This window comes from Nerophis lumbriciformis, linkage group LG17 (genome assembly GCF_033978685.3).
Source record: "Nerophis lumbriciformis linkage group LG17, RoL_Nlum_v2.1, whole genome shotgun sequence".
NCBI classification, from domain to species: domain Eukaryota; kingdom Metazoa; phylum Chordata; class Actinopteri; order Syngnathiformes; family Syngnathidae; genus Nerophis; species Nerophis lumbriciformis.
Genome location: NC_084564.2, coordinates 28,477,517 through 28,497,549, shown reverse-complemented (window position 1 = coordinate 28,497,549; position 20,033 = coordinate 28,477,517). Strand labels below are relative to the sequence as shown.

Sequence of the window (20,033 nt, the reverse complement as noted above, 5' to 3'; positions counted from 1 at the left end):
TCGTGAAAGCAACGTCTCATTTGTTCTTACCCGCAGACAAACACATCTTGGTGCTCTGGGTCAGTCTGAGTGTGTTCGAGGTCTCTATCTAACAGGGAGTTTTTCCTCTCCTCAGTCGCCAAAGCACCCATGCTGAGTTTGTTTTTTTTGATGGTTGTTTCTTAAAAGTACAAACCCCAAAACCAGTGAAAATGGCGCGTTGTGTAAATGGTAAATAAAAAGAGAATACAATGATTTGCAAATCCGTTTCAACCTATATTCAATTAAATAGACTGCAAAGAAGATACTTAACGTTCAAACTGGAAACCTTTTTTTATTGTTTGCAAATATTAGCTCATTTGGAATTTGATGCCTGCAACATGTTTCAAAACAAGACTGAGAAAGTTGAGGTCATTCAGTCATTCACAAACAAGGATGGGGCGAGGGTCACCACTTTGTGAACAAATGCGTGAGAAAATTGTCAAACAGTTTAAGAACAACATTGCTCAACGAGCTATTGCAAGGAATTTAGGGATTTCACCATCTAAGCTCCTTAATATCATCAAAAGGTTACGAGAATCTGAAGAAATCACTGCACGTAAGCGATGATATTATGGATCTTCGATCCCTTAGGCCAGGGGTCGGCAACCCAAAATGTTGAAAGAGCCATATTGGACCAAAAATACAAAAACAAATCTGTCTGGAGCCGCAAAAAATTAAAAGCCATATTACATACAGATAGTGTGTCATGAGATATCAATTTAATTAAGAGGACTTAAAAGAAACTAAATGACCTCAAATATAGCTACAAATGAGGCATAATGATGCAATATGTACATATAGCTAGCCTAAATAGCATGCTAGTATCAATTAGCTTGCAGTCATGCAGTGACCAAATATGTCTGATTAGCACTCCACACAAGTCAATAACATCAACAAAACTCACCTTTGTGCATTCATGCACAACCTTAAAAGTTTGGTGAACAAAATGAGACAGAAAAAGAAGTGGCATAAAACACGTCCTAGAAAGTCGGAGAAAGTTATACATGTAAACAAACTACGGTGAGTTCAAGGACCGCCATAATTAGTAGGACAAAACGGAGCTCGCCAAATACTCGAATCAGTGACGCATGTTTAATATAAACAGTGTGCTTTATAACAATTAGGGAGGTTTGTGTCATGTTTGTTCTCCTAGAGAAACCATATTAAAACAAAAAATATATTTTCCCCCTCATCTTTTTCCATTTTTCATACATTTTTGAAAAAGCTCCAGAGAGCCACTAGGGCGGCGCTAAAGAGCCGCATGCGGCTCTAGAGCCGCGGGTTGCCGACCCCTGCCTTAGGCGGTACTGCATCAAAAACCGACATCAGTGTGTAAAAAAAATCGCCACATGGACTCAGGAACACTTCAGAAAACCACTGTCAGTAACAACAGTTCGTCATTACATCTGTAAGTGCAAGTTAAGACTCTACTATGCAAAGCTAAAGCCATTTATCACCAACACCCAGAAACGCCGCCAGCTTTGCTGGGCCCGTGCTCATCGAAGATGGACTGATGCAAAGTGGAAAAGTGTTCAGTGGTCTGACGAGTCCACATTTCAAATTGTTTTGGAAACTGTGGCTGTTGTGTCCTCCGGAACAAAGAGGAAACAACCAGTTTCAGTTCAAGGTTCAAAAGCCAGCACGTGTGATGGTATGGGGGTGTACTAGTGCCCAAGGCATGGTTAACTTACACATCTGTGAAGGCACCATTAATGCTGAAAGGTACATACAGCTTTGGGGCAACATATGTTGTCATCCAAGCAACATGTTTATGGACGCCCCTGCTCATTTCAGCAAGACAACGCCAAGCCACGTGCTACAACTGTGTAGCTTCATAGTAAAAGAGTGCGGGTACTAGAGGGCCTGCCTGTAGTCCAGACCTGTCTCCCATTGAAAATGTGTGGCGCAATATGAAGCCTAAAATACCACAACGAAGACCCCCAAACAATTTAAGCTGAAGTGTTTTGGTCAGTTGGTTTTATTTCTTGCACAGTATAAAGTTTGAATGTATTGATGTATTTGTGCTAGATTTGGGTTATTGGTAAATCTAACTGAAGTGTTTTCTGCATATGAGTATGTAATGTGTTGGGTTTTGAAAGAGAACATTATGTTTTAGGTTAAAATGAAAATATTGCCCAAACTCGAAAAATGCTTTTGCACTCTATGGTAGAGCTGTGTGGATGTGTATCGATGATTGATGGCTAAAATTTTCTGAAGCTACGTAGAAAGGATTCTTCTTTAAGGAAAAACAATTGCAACAAGTAGCAGAGTGAAGGCAGCGAAGCGCTTTTCCCACAATCTATATTTACGACACACACTGAGGAAGGCTGACACGGTGAATTATTAGCTCCGGCTGATGCTCTGTGATAGAGCCTCCTCTGAGGCACTCCGGGCCAACCAATTGCACATTGTCGCTTCCTCTGATCCCAAGAGGACCGAAAAATAAAAAATAAATAGTTTTCTTTTTTCATATGGAAATGTTGTGCCAATCATCAATCACATGCAGCAAAGAGGTGTTAAGAGTTGGCTATGATGTGTGCGTGCTGCGCCACTTACCAGTATCGTAGTGATGGTAAGAGTCGTGTTGAAGAGAGTGTCCGTCACGTTGATGGATGGCAGCTTTTTCTCCATCGACAGTCCGGCTTCAGAGTGCCACAGGCCAATCTGCACATATGCACAATGAACATACAGATCAGTCATTATGTCCCAATGGCCAATCGAAACAGCCGGGAAGACCACTGTGAGAGCAGAGCGATCAGAAATGTGCCACACAACAGAGTCTGTATAAAATATCACACTTACGCCATACCTACACTTTTGACGCCATTCTTGAACTCACTTATGCACTTAACGTGCTCGCTGCTTGAATTAAGACAAATCTTGAAGATAAATCGGGCTGGTGTTGTCTCACTTTTACCGCGGTTCGAACAAAGAAGGCTAACACCAGATTATTCTATTTCTTATAAGATTACCCTATGAGATTGTTCTGTGGTCTGAGGCACGCCAAGACTGAAGATGTCCCAAAAATTGGCTTCAAAACGAGTCGAGGCTGACAATCGTAAATATTAAACTTGTTCTGAGTGGGAAAGCCGACGACCCTGTGATATATACCATTAATTGATTAACGTGGACCCCGACTTAAACATGTTGAAAAACTTATTGGGGTGTTACCATTTAGTGGTCAATTGTACGGAACATGTACTGTACTGTGCAATTTACTAATAAATGTTTCAATCAATCAAGAAATCCGGGATCACCTGAATCTTAACATACACTATACTGCCAAAAGTATGTGGCCACCCATCCAAGTGATCAGAATCAGGTGTCCTAATCGCTTGGCCCGGCCGCAGGTGTATACAATCAAGCACTTAGGCAGGGAGACTGTTTCTACAAACATTTGTGAAAGAATGGGCCGCTCTCAGGACCTCAGTGATTTCCAGCGTGGAACTGTCATAGGATGTCACCGATGCAACAAATCAAATCGTAACATTTGCCTCGCTCCTAAATATTCCAAAGTCAACTTATTACAGAAAATGGAAGAGTTTGGGAACAACAGCAACACAGCCACGAAGTTGTCGGCCATGTAAACTGACAGAGAGGGGTCAGCAGATGCTGAAGCGCATAGTGTAAAGAGGTCGCCGACTTTCTGCACAGTTGGTTGCTACAGAGCTCCAAACTTCATGTGAGCTTCCAATTAGCCCACGTACAGTACGCAGAGAGATTCATGGAATGGGTTTCCATGGCCAAGCTGCTGCATCTAAGCCATACATCACCAAGTCCAATGCAAAGCGCCGGATGCAGTGGTGCCGCCACTGGACTCTAGAGCAGTGGAGACACCTTCATTGGAGTGATGAATCACACTTTTCCATCAAACAATCTGAAGGACGAGTCTGGGTTTGGAGGTTGCCAGGAAAACAGTACATTTCGTACTGCATTGTGCTGAGTGTGAAATTTGGTGGAGGATAAATTATGGTGTGGGGTTGTTATTCTGGAGTTGGGCTTGGCCCCTTAGTTCCAGTGAAAGGAACCTTGAATGCTCCAGAATACCAAAACATTTTGGACAATTTCATGCTCCCAACCTTGTGGGAACAGTTTGGAGCGGGCCCCTTCCTCTTCCAACATGACTATGCACCAGTGCACAAAGCAAGGCCTATAAAGACATGGATGACAGAGTCTGGTGTGGATGAACTTGACTGGCCTGCACAGAGTCCTGACGTGAACCTGATAGAACACCTTTGGGATGAATTAGAACAGAGACGGCGGAGAGCCAGGCCTTCTCAACCAACATCAGTGTGTGACCTCACTAATGCTCTTTTGGAAGAAGGGTGGAAAATTGCTATAAACACACTCCGCAACCTTGTGGACAGCTTTCTCAGAAGAGTTGAAGCTGTAATAGCTGCAAAAGGTGGACCGACATCATATTGAACCCTATGGGTTAGGAATGGGATGGCACTTTAAGTTCATATTTGAGTCAAGGCAGGTGGCCAAATACTTTTTTTCAATATAGTGTAATACACAGAACGGATCTAACACAATTACCATGCAAAACGTCTCTTTCTTGATGGCTAGGCTAATAAAACCTGCCGCTAGCCTGTAGCTTGTTTGTTTCGTAGAGGAGCTGTTCAAGGCATGCATTCAATCAGCAGCCGCATAATACATTGATCAAACTCAATTAGCTGGGTTTCCTGTTGCAGAAAGACCCAATCTAATTCTTATTAAAGTGTTGATTTGCAACACTTGCCAAAGCAGATGTCAAAATAAGTTCATTACCACAAAATCAGATTACAAACCTAGAATACGCGAAGGAAAACCAGTTCTGTGTGACAATTTCTGTATGGGTCCAGCACGCAGCTGTTTAATTATTACGGGGCGAGGGGCGATAGGGGCTGTTTGCACCAACAAAAATACAAATTAAAGATGTAGAAGCTAAAATATATCAACACTTGAAGTATATGATAAAATAAAAACGTACCCGTTTAATAAGTCCAACCTGCTCAGTGGCCTTGTGGTCGAGTCATACCAAAGACTATAACAATGGGACTCATTAACTCCCTGCTTGGCTCTCAGCATCAATGGTTGGAATTGGGGGTTAAATCACCAAAACTTATTCCCGAGCGTGGCCACCGCTGCTGCTCAATGCTCCCCTCACCCCCCGGGTGGTGGAACAAGGGGATGGGCCGTATGCAGAGGGTAATTCCACCACACCGAGTGTGTGTGTGTGTGACTATCAGTGGTACTTTAACTTTAAAGTCAATCAATTAAAGTTTATTCAAATAGCCCTTAATCACAAGTGTCTCAAAGGGCTGCACGAGCCACAACAACATCCTCGGCTCAGATCCCAAGTGTCAGGATGTTCTCAAAGAAGACACTTTAAATACATGACATGACGCCAGCACATCTTGGCCGGTGGTCAGAAACCTATAAACATTTGTATGTTGATACTAAAACATTCTTGTGTAAACAATAGAATTATTCGACTAAAAATGTGCATGTTTATTTGGTTAGTAGACACCATCTCTGCCTCAATCTCATACATTCAAATAATCCACAAGCAAGATTGTTATTCATACTTTATTTAGTGATGTAGGAATTAAACGTCCACATACAAAAATCCATCAAACATCAAATCAATTGAAAATAATTCACTGCATAGTTTGTATGAACAGTAAATAGTCATACAGTCCAGCAAAATAGCCATTTTTTTGTATGTATAATAATAACCACAAGTGTCATTTAAACACATCAAAACATTACCAACAACACTAAATAGCAGTGGAAAATTGTAATTATCTGTTAGGTGGTGTATTAGTGCGCGTGTATATCTTTTATGCCACACGACTTTGGTTCGATTCCCGGCAACGTAACTTTTCGAATGTGTTTATCACTGTAAACATTACCTTTAATAAAGTAGCCCATTCTGTATTTACTTTATTTTAACCAGCCAACAGAAATCAATTGCTGGATGACGGAGAGGTTTTGTCAAGAAAAAAAATGAATCGCATCCGACCATTCATCCATTTTCTACCGCTTGTTCCAAAAACTAAACCAATTACGAAATCTCCTCTGTTCTGCACATCATTGTCCAAAGTCCAGGTTACATTATATTGTCATTTTCATTATAAACATTATACAACCTGCCCTATCATAGGATTCTACCATGTTGGCAAAATACAAACACACACTATACTGTATATACATACAGTACAGGCCACATGTTTGAACACACCTTCTCCTCATTCAATGCGTTTTCTTTATTTTCATGACTATTTACATTGTAGATTGTCACCGGAGGCATCAAAACTATGTGGAGTTATGTACTTAAATAACTGAAAACATGTTTTATATTCTAGTTTCTTCAAAATAGCCACCCTTTGCTCTGATTCTGATTCTACAATCTCTGACTGTAGATTGTCACTGAAGGCATCAAAACTATGAATGAACACATTGTTAGAATAATTATGTATAAGTTATCACACAACTCTTATGCTTAAAGGCCGTTGCTATAGTTATTGTCAATTGTACTGAAGTTGTACTTTTTTATCTGTGCAAAGGCACAACTTGTAATCTTTCATTGTGAGTTGTCTCGTATCAGCAGTTTGTTTACAGACCCTGCCTGCTGACAGCCGAGGACGGACATCGAGTACCTCAACGCAGATAAAACAGAGACAGGGCGAAATCACAAGTATCAGCACATTTCCATTCTGAATAGTCATGTATTGTGTCTACTGGGGCTGCTTGCATTACCCCTCCCTTCAGAAGCAGCCTCAGTGATGTTAACTAGGGACCTCCCGAATAAATAGAAGAGCACGTGAGACTGTACCTTAGAGCGTATGATCAAACTGTAACTGAGTGTACAGCCCCAATACGTCTCTCCTCATGAGTAAAATTCAACTCTGTCTCTGCTTGATTCCTTCTTCTTGTCTTGTGTAATAGATAGTTTGGTGTTTGAACCTGACACGTACTTAACAAAAATAGGTGAAATAACTGAAAACATGTTTTATATTGTAGTTTCTTCAAAATAGCCACCCTTTGCTCTGATTACTGCTTTGCACACTCTTGGCATTCTCTCAATGAGCTTCAAGAGGTAGACACCTAAAATGGATTTAACTTCACAGGTGTGCTTGAAGCTCATGGAGAGAATGCCAAGAGAGTGCAAAGCAGGAATCAGAGCAAAGGGTGGCTATTTTGAAGAAACTAGAAAATAAAACATGTTTTCAGTTATTTAAGTACATAACTCCACATTACCAACAACACTAAATAGCAGTGGAACATTTTAATTATCTGTTAGGTGGTGTATTAGTGCGTGTGTATATCTTTTATGCTACATGACGTTGGTTCGATTCCCGGCAACGTAACTTTTCGAATGTGTTTATCACTGTAAACATTACCTTTAATAAAGTAGCCCATTCTGTATTTATTTTATTTGAACTAGCCAACAGAAATCAATTGCTGGATGACGGAGAGGTTTTGTCAAGAAAAAAAAAGAATGACATCCATCCATTCATCCATTTTCTACCGCTTGTTCCAAAAACTAAAACAATTACGAAATCTCCTCTGTTCTGCACATCATTGTCCAAAGTCCAGGTTACATTATATTGTCATTTTCATTATAAACATTATACAACCTGCCCTATCATAGGATTCTACCATGTTGTCAAAATAAAAACACACACTATACTGTATATACATACAGTACAGGCCACATGTTTGAACACACCTTCTCCTCATTCAAATAGAATATGAAACATGTTTTCAGTTATTTAAGTACATAACTCCACATGTGTTCATTCATAGTTTTGATGCCTTCAGTGACAATCTACAATGTAAATTGTCATGAAAATAAAGTAAACACATTGAATGAGGAGAAGGTGTGTTCAAACTTTTGGCCTGTAATGTATAAAACACATAAAACACATTTTATTATACTTGTGTTAATTTAACTTGCAAAAACATTTAGTCAAACATTTATTGTGATTCATTGTCATTTTACAAGAGCCATAACAAACGCAGAAATTCAACGCATCACACATTATGTGGTTAAGATACAGCTGTTTGTAATTATACATTCGGCCAGCAGGTGGTGTCTTTTGCCAAAGGACGTATTGACACTTCGAGAAATTCTCGAACCAATTCGCTCAAGTGGTTCGATGCCTTATGAAGCTTCATCCGACCATCACTACTTATTAGCATGTAGCATTTTCTTCTTCTTGTTACATTATTACCACATAGCTTAACAAGCTAAAATGAACATAATCGCCCCCTAGTGTACAAAAGGCACCCAGCAAATGGTCAACAGTCACATTAGAGATAGAGCATGGAAACAGGGACTTAACATGGAGGTGTGACAATAGAAGAAACCCAATGACTTGATAAACCAGACTAATTTACTGCATGGAAATGTGGCAAATTGGATTGATAAGCAGCCTGTGAGGAAAAAAAGCATACCATAAACATATGCAAATCAAAAGGGGAAGTCCAAAGAACCCATTCTAAGATTATTAGTTCTTAATCAAGGACTGGTTAAACATCTATACTGTCACCCTCAGATGGAACAAAAGTGTCATTGTCTAAAGGGAAGCCAGTTTCACAATTACAATAAAACTGACAAAACACTTACGCTCATGTAGTAAGATCTACTAAGATCTCAAATAAGCGACGCACAAATAAAAAGCATGTCCTCTTTGTGTACATATTCCAAGTGTTCTACAATGACCGCATGCACAATTGACAACAATGGCAAAAGTGTGAAAACTTGGAGACTGTTATTTACCTCCACATTCATGGCATCATGCTAAAACTTGTGGTGTTTTGCTATGTCCTGGAACATGCAGCACACAACTATAATCGCCGCCACCTTTTACTGGGGTATTGGAAGCCCAGTCAATCTAGACAAAGGAACCTAATGTGGTAAATTATGACGTGTACCATTTTCTTGTATGATTGTTAAATGGCATGCATTTGTATTTGGTCACATAATCCTTTAGAGGATTCTCCTATTAAGGAAATATGCCCTTAGATAGCTTTGGGTGCAGATGTCCATCACAAGCTCTCCAGAGAGTGGTAGCTCTTGCCCCCAGGACATTGGGGAACTTAAAGGATAGCAGCAGTTGGATTTTAGGAGGAAGTGTAAACACAATAACAACATCTGGTAAGAGCCCACCCCGGTAGGCGTAGAGATCAAGGGTTGGAGGTCACCCGACTTTATTGAGCAAAGTGACAACGCCCAGGTGTTGTCTGCATTTGTACAAACAAACTGGGTGTTGTCCTAACTGGCCGGCCCCAAGGCTAGAACTACAAAGAGTAAGTGTCTTTGTGTAAAAGGTATTTAAGGATTGTGGTCCGAGAAGACATCAGAAGAGTAATCAGATTTCTCCTGGAAGCTGCAGTTCCAGTTTGAGTCTCGCTGAAACAAATAAAGCGTTTTGTTTGACGATTCCTCGTTGGCGTCTTCTTGGCTCATCACCCATCACACAGTCACTCTGTCCTGGGAGAGTGACCGATCAACCATTATACAACACTACATTTTAGCGCTCCACAATGTTTGTCATTCAGATACGAGCAACATTAAAGCAATGTTCTCACAGAGTATTAGGGTTAAGCATTATGTGTCATTTGTTGAGTGCATGGGAACTGGACTCCAACTATGCTTGCCCATCCTAGACAGCATACCAGAAAAAAATACTCTGGGACACGCTGGCATCGACTGTGATGGTCTGCTGGCGCAACAAAATGCAGGGTGGAAAGTTGTTGTTTCCATACAAAATATATTTGGCCAGTATTTTTGTGGCCCTCTACTTAACTTGATAGTTTTGTGTAATCGTCGCCTGTGCAAGCTGTGCAATTTGTGAATAATTATATTATAGTAGACTTAAATCCCACTCGAAAGAACGCTGACTACAATAATGGTGCAGACACAAAACATGGAGCACAACATCTCCTGGGAAACTCAACACTGTCAATATATACCTATTACATTTAATTTAAATTTCATAATGACTTGAGGTCACTATAGCTGTTGGTAGAAGGAGTTAACACATTTTGCCACATGTCTAAAACGAGATTCTGAAGTGAATACCTTGTGCGGCCCAGCCTCACGTCCACAAATCGGCCCTCGGGTAAATTGAGTTTTTGAGACCCCGACCTTAAGTCATCTAACAGCTCAAAAAATAGCATTGCTGGATTGATGATATGTCTGGAGTATTTTTTTTTTTTTTCTGACTGTCCAAATATGTTGACACTCGCATACAGCATTCTCTCCGTCATTCCACCTATGCCTCCTTCTCGCCACAATGACCGCAGCCATTTGTGCATAAAGCTGTGCTAGTTTGCATGTGCCCTCCAAAACAGTGTATGAAATAACATTGCATGCGCTAAGGACCCTATTCTCCCATGTACTTAAGTGGAAAAAGCTGCTCAATTGTGCAGATTCTGGCTGTGCAGCATTCTGCCCCTCAACTTAAGTCTGTCACTGCACACCTTCATACAATGACATTTACTAGTGTTGGTAAAACTCCATGTCTCATGGTTTTCACACAGCCAAAATGAATGAGAACATTCATACATACAAACGAAGAAAATCCATAATGATCGGTTAATGTTCGTATGATGAGTCACTATTGGCTATGGTTAGGGCGAAACATTATGAACTGGCCAAAAAGATGCAATATAAGGCGGGTCATGAACACCGGTGAGCAAAATCATAACAGACATGCAATTGTCACATGACGACAAGGGAGTCGGAGACAGAGGGACGCTTCAAGCTGACGACTCAAAAAAAAAAAAGAAAAAACACATTTAAAAATGGCAGAGGAATTATCTCCTGCAGAGTAGATTTTTCCTTCGGCTAGCGTTTTTCAACCTTTTCTGAGCTAAGGCACATTTTTTTCATTGAAAAAATGCGGAGGCACACCACCAGCAGAAAACATAAACAAAAAAAAATTAGCAGCCGATATTGGCAGTAAAAAGTTGTTCTCGCAATTATTGGATATTAATTTAAAACATAACCAAGCATGCATCAATATAGCTCTTGTCTCAAAGTAGGTGGATTGTCACGACCTGTCACATCACACCGTGACTTATTTGGAGTTTTTTGGTGTTTGTCGTGTTCTAGTTCTTGTCTTGCGCTCCTATTTTGTTGTTGATTGTCATGTAAGGATGTACTTTGTGGACACTGTCTGCTCCACACGCTGTAAGTCTTTGCTGTCGTCCAGCATTATGTTTTTGTTTACTTTGCAGCCAGTTCGGTTTTAACTTCGTTTTGCATAGCCTTCCCTAAGCTTCAATGCCTTTTCTTAGCGGCACTTGCCTTTTGTTTATTTTTGGTTTAAGCGTTAGATACCTTTTTACTGGCACGCTGCTTCCCGCATATTGTAATCACGACAAACCATGTTCCCGACATCTAGAAAGCAATTAGCTACCTGCTGCCTCCTACTGATATGCCAAGCTCTAGACAGTACAGACACTCAACAATGGTACATTTGCGGCTTATAATTACTGGTTTGCAAAAAATATTTTTAACCCGATTAGGTGAAATTACATAATCTCCCACGGCACACCAGACAACGTCTCACCATACGCTAGTGTGCCGCGGCACAGTGGTTGAAAAACACTGTCCTAGACCACATTTAGACAAATGTATGTGTTTAGAGAAAACAATGCGAAAAACCTTAGCTTTTAGTTGTTTACCCTGTAAACCAAAATCATAACTGCTCTCTTCATCTAAGACAGGGGTCGGCAACCCAAAATGTTGAAAGAGCCATATTGGACCAAAAATAAAAAAAAATATATCTGTCTGAGCTGCAAAAAAATAAAAGCCTTATGTAAGTGTTATAATGAAGGCAACACATGATGTAAGTGTCTATATTAGCTATGTTAGCCTACTATCAAAGGCTGACGCAAATCTTCGTTGACAGAAATGTTGTATTTAAATTTTTATTTTACACATTATTACAACATTGGAAATCATTAGTAAAATGGAGGCTACTCACAGGATGAGATAACTTCTGGAAATTACTGGCTCAGAATGACCAAAAGTATAGATGTGTGTGTCCAAGTTTAAGGAAACGACAGGCTGTCTCTTCTAATGGATTTATTATAATCTTTGCAAGCTGGGTAACGTTTGCTGAGGTCTGGAAGAACATGGCACACGAACAACTATCTGAAATGCAGCCAATGTTGCATATGGATGCCAATGCAAAAGTGCAATATATATATCTGTACAGTAATCTTTTTATTTATATATGCACCTTATGTATCCTGCTATCCTATTATCCTGCACTACAATGAGCTAATGCAACAACATGTCATTCTTATCTGTACTGTAAAGTTCAAATTTTAATGACATTAAAAAGGAAGTCTAAGTCTAAGAATAATACATACAGATAATGTGTCATGAGACATGCAAATATAAATTTACCACACAGAGGACATAAGTAAAGGAAAATTAAATTAGCTCAAATATACCTACAAACAAGGCAAAAATTATTTAATATGTACTGTACACACAACTAGCCTAAATAGCATGTTAGCATCGATTATCTTGCAGTCATGGATTGACCAAATATGCCTGATAAGCACTCCAGCAAGTCAATAATATCAACAAAGCTCACCTTTGTGCATTCACGCACAGCTTAAAACGTTTGGTGTACAAAATGAGACAAAGAAGGAGTGGCATAAAACACCTTTTTCTGTGGCAGCATCAAAGACATACATGGTAAAATAAATAATAAAACTACGGTGAGTTCAAGGATCGCTGACATTAGTAGGACAAAACGGTGCTTGCCAAATACTCTCATCAGTGAAGCATGTTTAACATAAACAGTGGGATTTCTAACAATTAGGAAGGTTTGTGTCTTATTTGTTCTCCTACAGAAAATATATTAAAACAAAAAATATATACATTTTTTTTATCTTTTTCCATTTTCTCTGAAAGAGGTCCAGGGAGCCACTAGAGCGGCGCTAAAGAGCCGCATGCGGCTCTAGAGCCGCGCGTTGCTGACTACTGATCTAAGACGTCCAACACAAATTTAGGAACACACATTAAGGTGAGTTGGCTTCATGAAAAGTTTTACTGTCCATAACCATTACCAACTGTTCCCAAACAACACACGTCATTGATTTTTTTTCTTCAAGATATAGATAGATGCTATTTTTTTCTCTTACTGTAGTCATAGAAAATGTATAACATTATAGGGGTGGGCCAAAGAAAAGGCAAACTAAAATGATTACATAAAGCGGGGAGCGAGGACAACGAGAGGTAGTTGTAGGGCAGGAGTGCCCGTTACATCATTCGCAAGCTGTCGGTCAATTGCAGAGGATCTTGTGAGATGAGGTGGGTGCTTTGAGCTCAGTATTAATAGAAAAAACGATTGATAGGAAGGCGTGAAACACTTTTTATTTCAACAGACTATCGCGCTGTACATGCCATCAAAACAAACTAATTAAATTAAATAAATATAAATATACAGATATGTTTTTTTATTCTTTCAAACATTAAGCTTATTTAAACAACACAAAAAGGACATACGCGCTTTTAATGCCAAACAAACAAAAATTACCTGCAGTGTCTTGCAAGATTTCGTATTTTGTGGGAATTTCTATTACTGCTGTAGAAGCTACACCATGTTTAGATGCCAGTTTCATGCATTATCAACACACAATATGGATAATTACTATAATTGTTTGATTGTAAAAGATGTTTTGTTCGACGATTCCTCTTTGGCGTCTTCTTAGCTCATCACCCATCACACATCACTCTGTCCTGGGAGAGTGACCGATCAACCATTAAACAACACTACATTTTAGCGCTCCACAATGTTTGTCATTCAAATACGAGCAACATTAAAGCGATGTTCTCCCCGAGTATTAGGATTAAGCATAGGAATCAAAAGGAATGAGTGTTATGTGTCATTTTTTGAGTGCATGGGAACTGGACTACAACTAGGCTTCCCCATCCTAGACAGCATACCAGAAAAAAATACTCTGGGAAACGCTGGCATCGACTGCGATGGTCTGCTGGTGCAACAAAATGCAGGGTGGAAAGTTGTTGTTTCCATACAAAATATATCTGGCCAGTATTTTTGTGGCCCTTGACTTAACTTGATAGTTTTGTGTAATCGTCGCATGTGCAAGCTGTGCAATTTGTGAATAATTATATTATAGTAGACTTAAATCCCACTCGAAAGAACACTGACTACAATAATGGTGCAGACACAAAACATGGAGCACAACAAACACACTCTCCTTTAATTAACTCCTGGGAAACTCAACACTGTCAATATATACCTATTACATTTAATTTAAATTTCATAATGACTTGAGGTCACTATAGCTGCTGGTAGAAGGAGTTAACACATTTTGCCACATGTCTAAAACGAGTTATCAACACACAATATGGATGTTTACTACCATTGTTTGATTGTAAAAGATGTTTTGTAATGTAATTTGTGATAATTCTCCCTGAATAAATGCTTCTGATATTCTGTACATTACATGTTTTACAAGTTAATGGTATTTATATCATGGCATGACAATGTTTTAACCTTCTCTTTATATTAATAACATGAAATATTCAGCCAGCTAAGCACACTGTAATTGAGGAATATCAAGTTATTAAATATCAAATTATTATAAAAATATGCCATTTATTTCAGCCTGCCACAAATATTCCCTTCTATATTCTCAACTGATGTATATGCATTTATTTAGGTAGAAATATCACAGATTACATAACAAAACATATTTGACAAAGCATGATCGTAATGCAAGACATTTTTATTTTGTTACTGTAGACGGGATGTTAAAGTGTAGCGCTTGTATTTTGAAGCCGGAAGTGTGTGATTGGTTTGAGAAGGTGTCTTGACATGGTTTGACAACATACCTGACTGTTTGCAATAAACAGCGATGCTATAATAAGTTATTGTCTACCGTCTTTCAATTTTGCTGTGCTCTTACAAAAGCAATCACAGTAACAATCTACATTTTGTGTTATGTTACCTACTCAGTGGTTAGAGTGTCCGCCCTGGGATCGGTAGGTTGTGAGTTCAAACCCCGGCCGAGTCATACCAAAGACTATAAAAATGGGACCCATTACCTCCATGCTTGGCACTCAGCATCAAGGGTTGGAATTGGGGGTTAAATCACCAAAAATGATTCCCGGGTGCAGCATCGCTGCTGCCCACTGCTCCCTTCACCTCCCAGGGGGTGAACAAGGGGATGGGTCAAATGCAGATGACAAAATTCACCACACCTAGTGTGTGTGTGACAATCATTGGTACTTTAACTTTAACTTTAACTTGAATCAATGCACCTTAAATGTAATCTAAACATGAAAGTGAAGCTCCACCCACTTCTTTGAATGCAAACACGCAGCAGGCTCCAGTGAAGACAGCTCACGGCGAAAAACTATTTTCTTGCCTTTGCTTTGGACCTTGTGTTTCCATTATGTACCCTTTTCTTTGTCCATTTCTGGTTGCTATTTTCCTGCTTGTGGCTCATCAGTAACTAGTGAAGAATTTTCACCCGCTATGGAACGACCCGAGGGTCAAAGAGGATGCAGCATTAATGCTATAAAAGGAACTTATAGTTACCGTTTTCTTATCGTGTTAACTTTGACAGCTCTAATATAAATCAATCTTGCCTTCTTCCAAACTTGCTCCGAGAAAGCAGTTTGGAATTTGAGACTTTAGTGACGTATTTTGTCAAAGTTACTTACATCAGCGGATACCTCCACATGGTAGAGGTTTACCCAAAGAGCTTTGCGTAAATACGCCATTTTTTTTCAGTTGTATTCCAAAGTTGTAGTCAATAAGTTCCTTCTTTTTCTCTATCCGCTTGTGGTGGGGCTGACTGGCTTGTACACACACATGCATGCTAAAATTCTCTGTTGTAGCGTATAGAAGCTTATAGTTCTAATTTCTGTTTGTAGGCTCGATATTGAAGTGACATGGCTGACAGGGTGGAGATGCAATCGAAGAGGGCTTCGCCTGGAGAAAGGCTTCGGCAAATAAAAAAGACCGCTCACAAAACGGCGCATTCTGAAGAGACAGTCACAAAGCGGTGTGAAGATGGTCTGTAATATAAAATCTATGTAAAAAATTTGACCCAAAAAATTACATGTTACGCAGACCTCATGAAGGGTTTTGAATGTAGAAAAAAAAAAATATATAATATGACCCCTGTAAGCACTTGTTGCATTTGTTACACTTACTTGCAGCCTGGGCGTGTCTGCAGGCTAGATGGGAGAATACAAAGAAGAGGAATGTGTTTAAATACATGTGCATCTCCTCCTGCCAGTATTTTGTGAATTCTGAAAATCTGCGTATATTCTGCATATACATGAAGGCAAACACGCAAGATGGATGTGCTTGCTATTTAAGCATACACAAGAATGGTTCGGTTCGCAGCCGAGTGTGAAGCGACTGGGATGGGAATCAGCACCTCCAAGTCCGTGTCCATGGTTCTCGCCCGGAAAAGGGCGGAGTGCCATCTCTAGGTTGGGGAGGAGACCCTGCCCCAAGTGAAGGAGTTCAAGTACCTCGGAGTCTTGTTCAAGATTAAGGGAAGAGTGGATCGTGACATCGACAGGCGGACCGGTGCGGCGTCTTCAGTAATGCGGAAGCTGTATCGATCTGTTGTGGTGAAGAAGGAGCTGAGCCGGAAAGCAAAGCTCTCAATTTACCGGTCGATCTACGTTCCCATCCTCACCTATGGTCATGAGCTTTGGGTTATGACCGAAAGGACAAGATCACGGGTACAAGCGGCCGCAATGAGTTTCCTCCGCCGGGTGGTGGGGCTCTCCCTTAGAGATAGGGTGAGAAGCTCTGTCATCCGGGAGGAGCTCAAAGTAAAGCCGCTGCTCCTCCACATGGAGAGGAGCCAGATGAGGTGGTTCGGGCATCTGGTCAGGATGCCACCCGAACGCCTCCCTCGGGAGGTGTTTAGGGCACGTCTGACCGGTAGGAGGCTACAGGGAAGACCCAGGACACGTTGGGAAGACTATGTCTCACGGCTGGCCTGGGAACACCTCGGGATCCCCAGGGAGGAGCTGGACGAAATGGCTGGGGAGAGGGAAGTCTGGGCTTCCCTGCTTAGGCTGCTGCCCCCGCGACCTGACCTCGGATAAGCGGAAGAAGATGGATGGATGGATGGATGGGTGAAAGAATGGATCAGCTTTTCTGGAATGCCAAACCGGTAACAGTTAGAGATGCTACCTCATTAGAAGCATTTCAGTCCCATCTTAAAACTCATGTATGCGCCTTAGCCCTTAAATAGGCCCATTTTTAGACCAGTTGATCTGCCGTCTCTCTTTTCTACTCTGCCCCCCTCTCCTGTGTGGAGTTGTTATCAGATGGCCACAGATCAGTTTCCACAGAGGACGCGCTAGCTCTTCCAAGTCGGGACACGGGATGGACCACTGCTCTTTACATCAGTTGGTGACGTCCCTGCGCTGCTGACCTGTCTACATACGAGAGGATCCACTATGAACTGGACTCTCACATTATTAACCGTATCCACTCGGCATCCATTGCACCGGTCACCCGAGGGGGGTCCCCACACCTGTAGTCCCTTCCAAGGTTTCTCGTTGTTCCCATTGTGTTGAGTTTTTTCCTGCCCTGATGTGGGATCTGAGCTGAGGATGTCGTTGTGGTTTGTGCAGCTCTTTGAGACACTTGTGATTAAGGGATACTATATAAGTACTTTGATTGATTGATTAAGTTTGCACGTGTTTCAATACGCACAAACCTTTAGTAGATCAGGCCCTACAGTATGTTTTTATTCAATCCCTTTACGAACATCTGCAGTCAATGGTAACAGTTTAACAAAGTACATAAGATGGTTACATAGGATAAAACATTTATATTGTTGTGGATGCAGCTTCCTCGCTGGACTTTTTAGCCCATCCACTGCCACCTGGTTCTGCTTTTTTGAACAACGCATTAATCACAAATTTCACTATTTTCAGTAAAAATAGGTACAAAAAAAATGTGTTATGTTTTTACTTTTTCCCTTTCAAAAACTAATTTATTTGCTCTGACCTTGAAACATGTGAGTCAGTCCTGTAAGTTGGAAGACTATTAAATATTTTCCAAACTGCAGATTAGATAAAAAGACCAACTCTGACCTATAAAGACAAAACAAAGCCAATTTCAATTTCCTTGTCATATCAAATATCAAATTACTTATGTACCTGACACAAAAACATAGCCTGAATGACCGGTCTCATCAGATAACATACACAATGTGCTTCTTATTACTTTTATCCAAGTGCTGTTTTAATATGTGAGATACGTAAGAACCTGAGGCCACATACAGACAGAATGACACCAAACACCACAGAAAAAAAAAAGAAACACTTTTTCATGAAATATTCATGAGGAGCTCTGTGAAAATGTGATTCTCATTGAAAAACATTACGGTGTCAATTCACGAGAAGTTTTTCTAATCATCTACGTTCAAAGTCAGTGGTCCAATACATCATGAAATTTCCTGTTTAAAAAGGAGCTGTAGAATAGCATTAATCTCCGAATCAACCTCGCCTCCGTTGTGAATGTTGTATAGGAAGAGCACATGAATGCTTCTAATTCAGCCTTGATGCATTGTCGCTGGGTGGAATTCAAATGAGTTCTCCTGACTTCATGCCGACACTCTTTTGGGGATAGTTATTGTTTGTTTGTTGGAGTCAGAGTGGAAAGGATTGAAGTCTCACAAGTAAAAGTAGGAATAAACAGAGAAGACTGAGAGTGTCATAGTTTACTTAATGATAAACATCCTCCGACATATTTAAGCAGATACTAGGGTTGTACGGTATACCGGTATTAGTATAGTACCGCGATACTAATGAATCATATTCGGTACTATACCGCCTCTAAAAAGTACCGGTCCCCCACCCCTTCGTCGTCATCACGTTGTGTCATTGCTGGTTTACAAGCAGAGGAGCATGTTCGGCAGCGCACAATGACGGAGTACTTACAAGCAGACACAGTGTGTATACAGAAAAGGGAGAACGGATGCATTTTAGCTTAAAAACTAACAATAAAGGTGAAGTTATAACACTGAAACGCCCTAAGGAAGAAGTGATTTAAGAATGAATTGATTAACGTGGAACCCGACTTAAACAAGTTGAAAAACTTATTGGGGTGTTACCATTTAGTGGTCAATTGTACGGAATATGTACTATACTGTGAAATCTACTAATACAAGTTTCAATCAATCAAAAACATGGCTAGCTAGCTAGCGGCTAAAGTCCATCAGCAGTCGGCAGTGTTTTAGCTACTTCTAAATCACTAATCCTCGCCTCCATGGCGACAAATAAAGTACGTTTCTTACAAGTATCATCCCTGCAGGACGAGAAATAGCTAAACATGCTTCACTACACACCGTAGCTTACCGGCGTCACAATGTAAACAAACACCATGGGTGGATCTACAACTGACATCCACTGTAATGATACCAAGTACAGGAGCGTATCTCGTCGATACTACTATGATTACATCGATATGTTTTGGCATCACAACATCTTCTTTCGTTTTTTTTTTTTTTAAATTTATATTATGTTTATATACTCAGGAAATATGTCCTTGGACACATGAGGACTTTGAATATAACCAATGTATGATCCTGTAACTACTTGGTATCGATTGATACCCAAATTTGTGGTATCCTCCAAAACTAATGTAAAGTATCCAACAAAAGAAGAATAAGTGATTATTACATTTTAACAGAAGTGTAGATAGAACATGTTAAAAGAAAAAGTAAGCAGATATTAACAGTAAATGATCAAGTAGATTAATAATTCATGTTCTACCACTTGTCCTTAATAATGTTGACAAAATAATAGGTAGATAAATGACACAATATGTTACTGCATATGTCAGCAGACTAATTAGGAATCTTTGTTTGCTTACTTACTAATAAAAGACAAGTTGCCTTTAATGTTCACTATTTTATTCAAGGACAAACTTGCAATAAGAAACATATGTTAACTGTACGTAAGATTTGTTTGTTAAAATAAA

The 20,033-nt window shown here is 40.0% G+C and overlaps 1 protein-coding gene across 5 annotated transcripts in view; it reads right to left on the bottom strand.

Annotated features, from left to right (window-relative positions):
* Positions 1-20,033, bottom strand: part of grik4 (glutamate receptor, ionotropic, kainate 4) — a 1,016,493-nt gene that overhangs the window by 115,345 nt on the left and 881,115 nt on the right. For all 5 annotated transcript variants that reach the window (XM_061973003.2, XM_061973004.2, XM_061973005.1 and 2 more), the window contains one exon: positions 2,578-2,685. In XM_061973003.2, the coding sequence (XP_061828987.1) occupies positions 2,578-2,685 (108 nt within the window). The remainder of the gene's footprint in view (positions 1-2,577; positions 2,686-20,033) is intronic.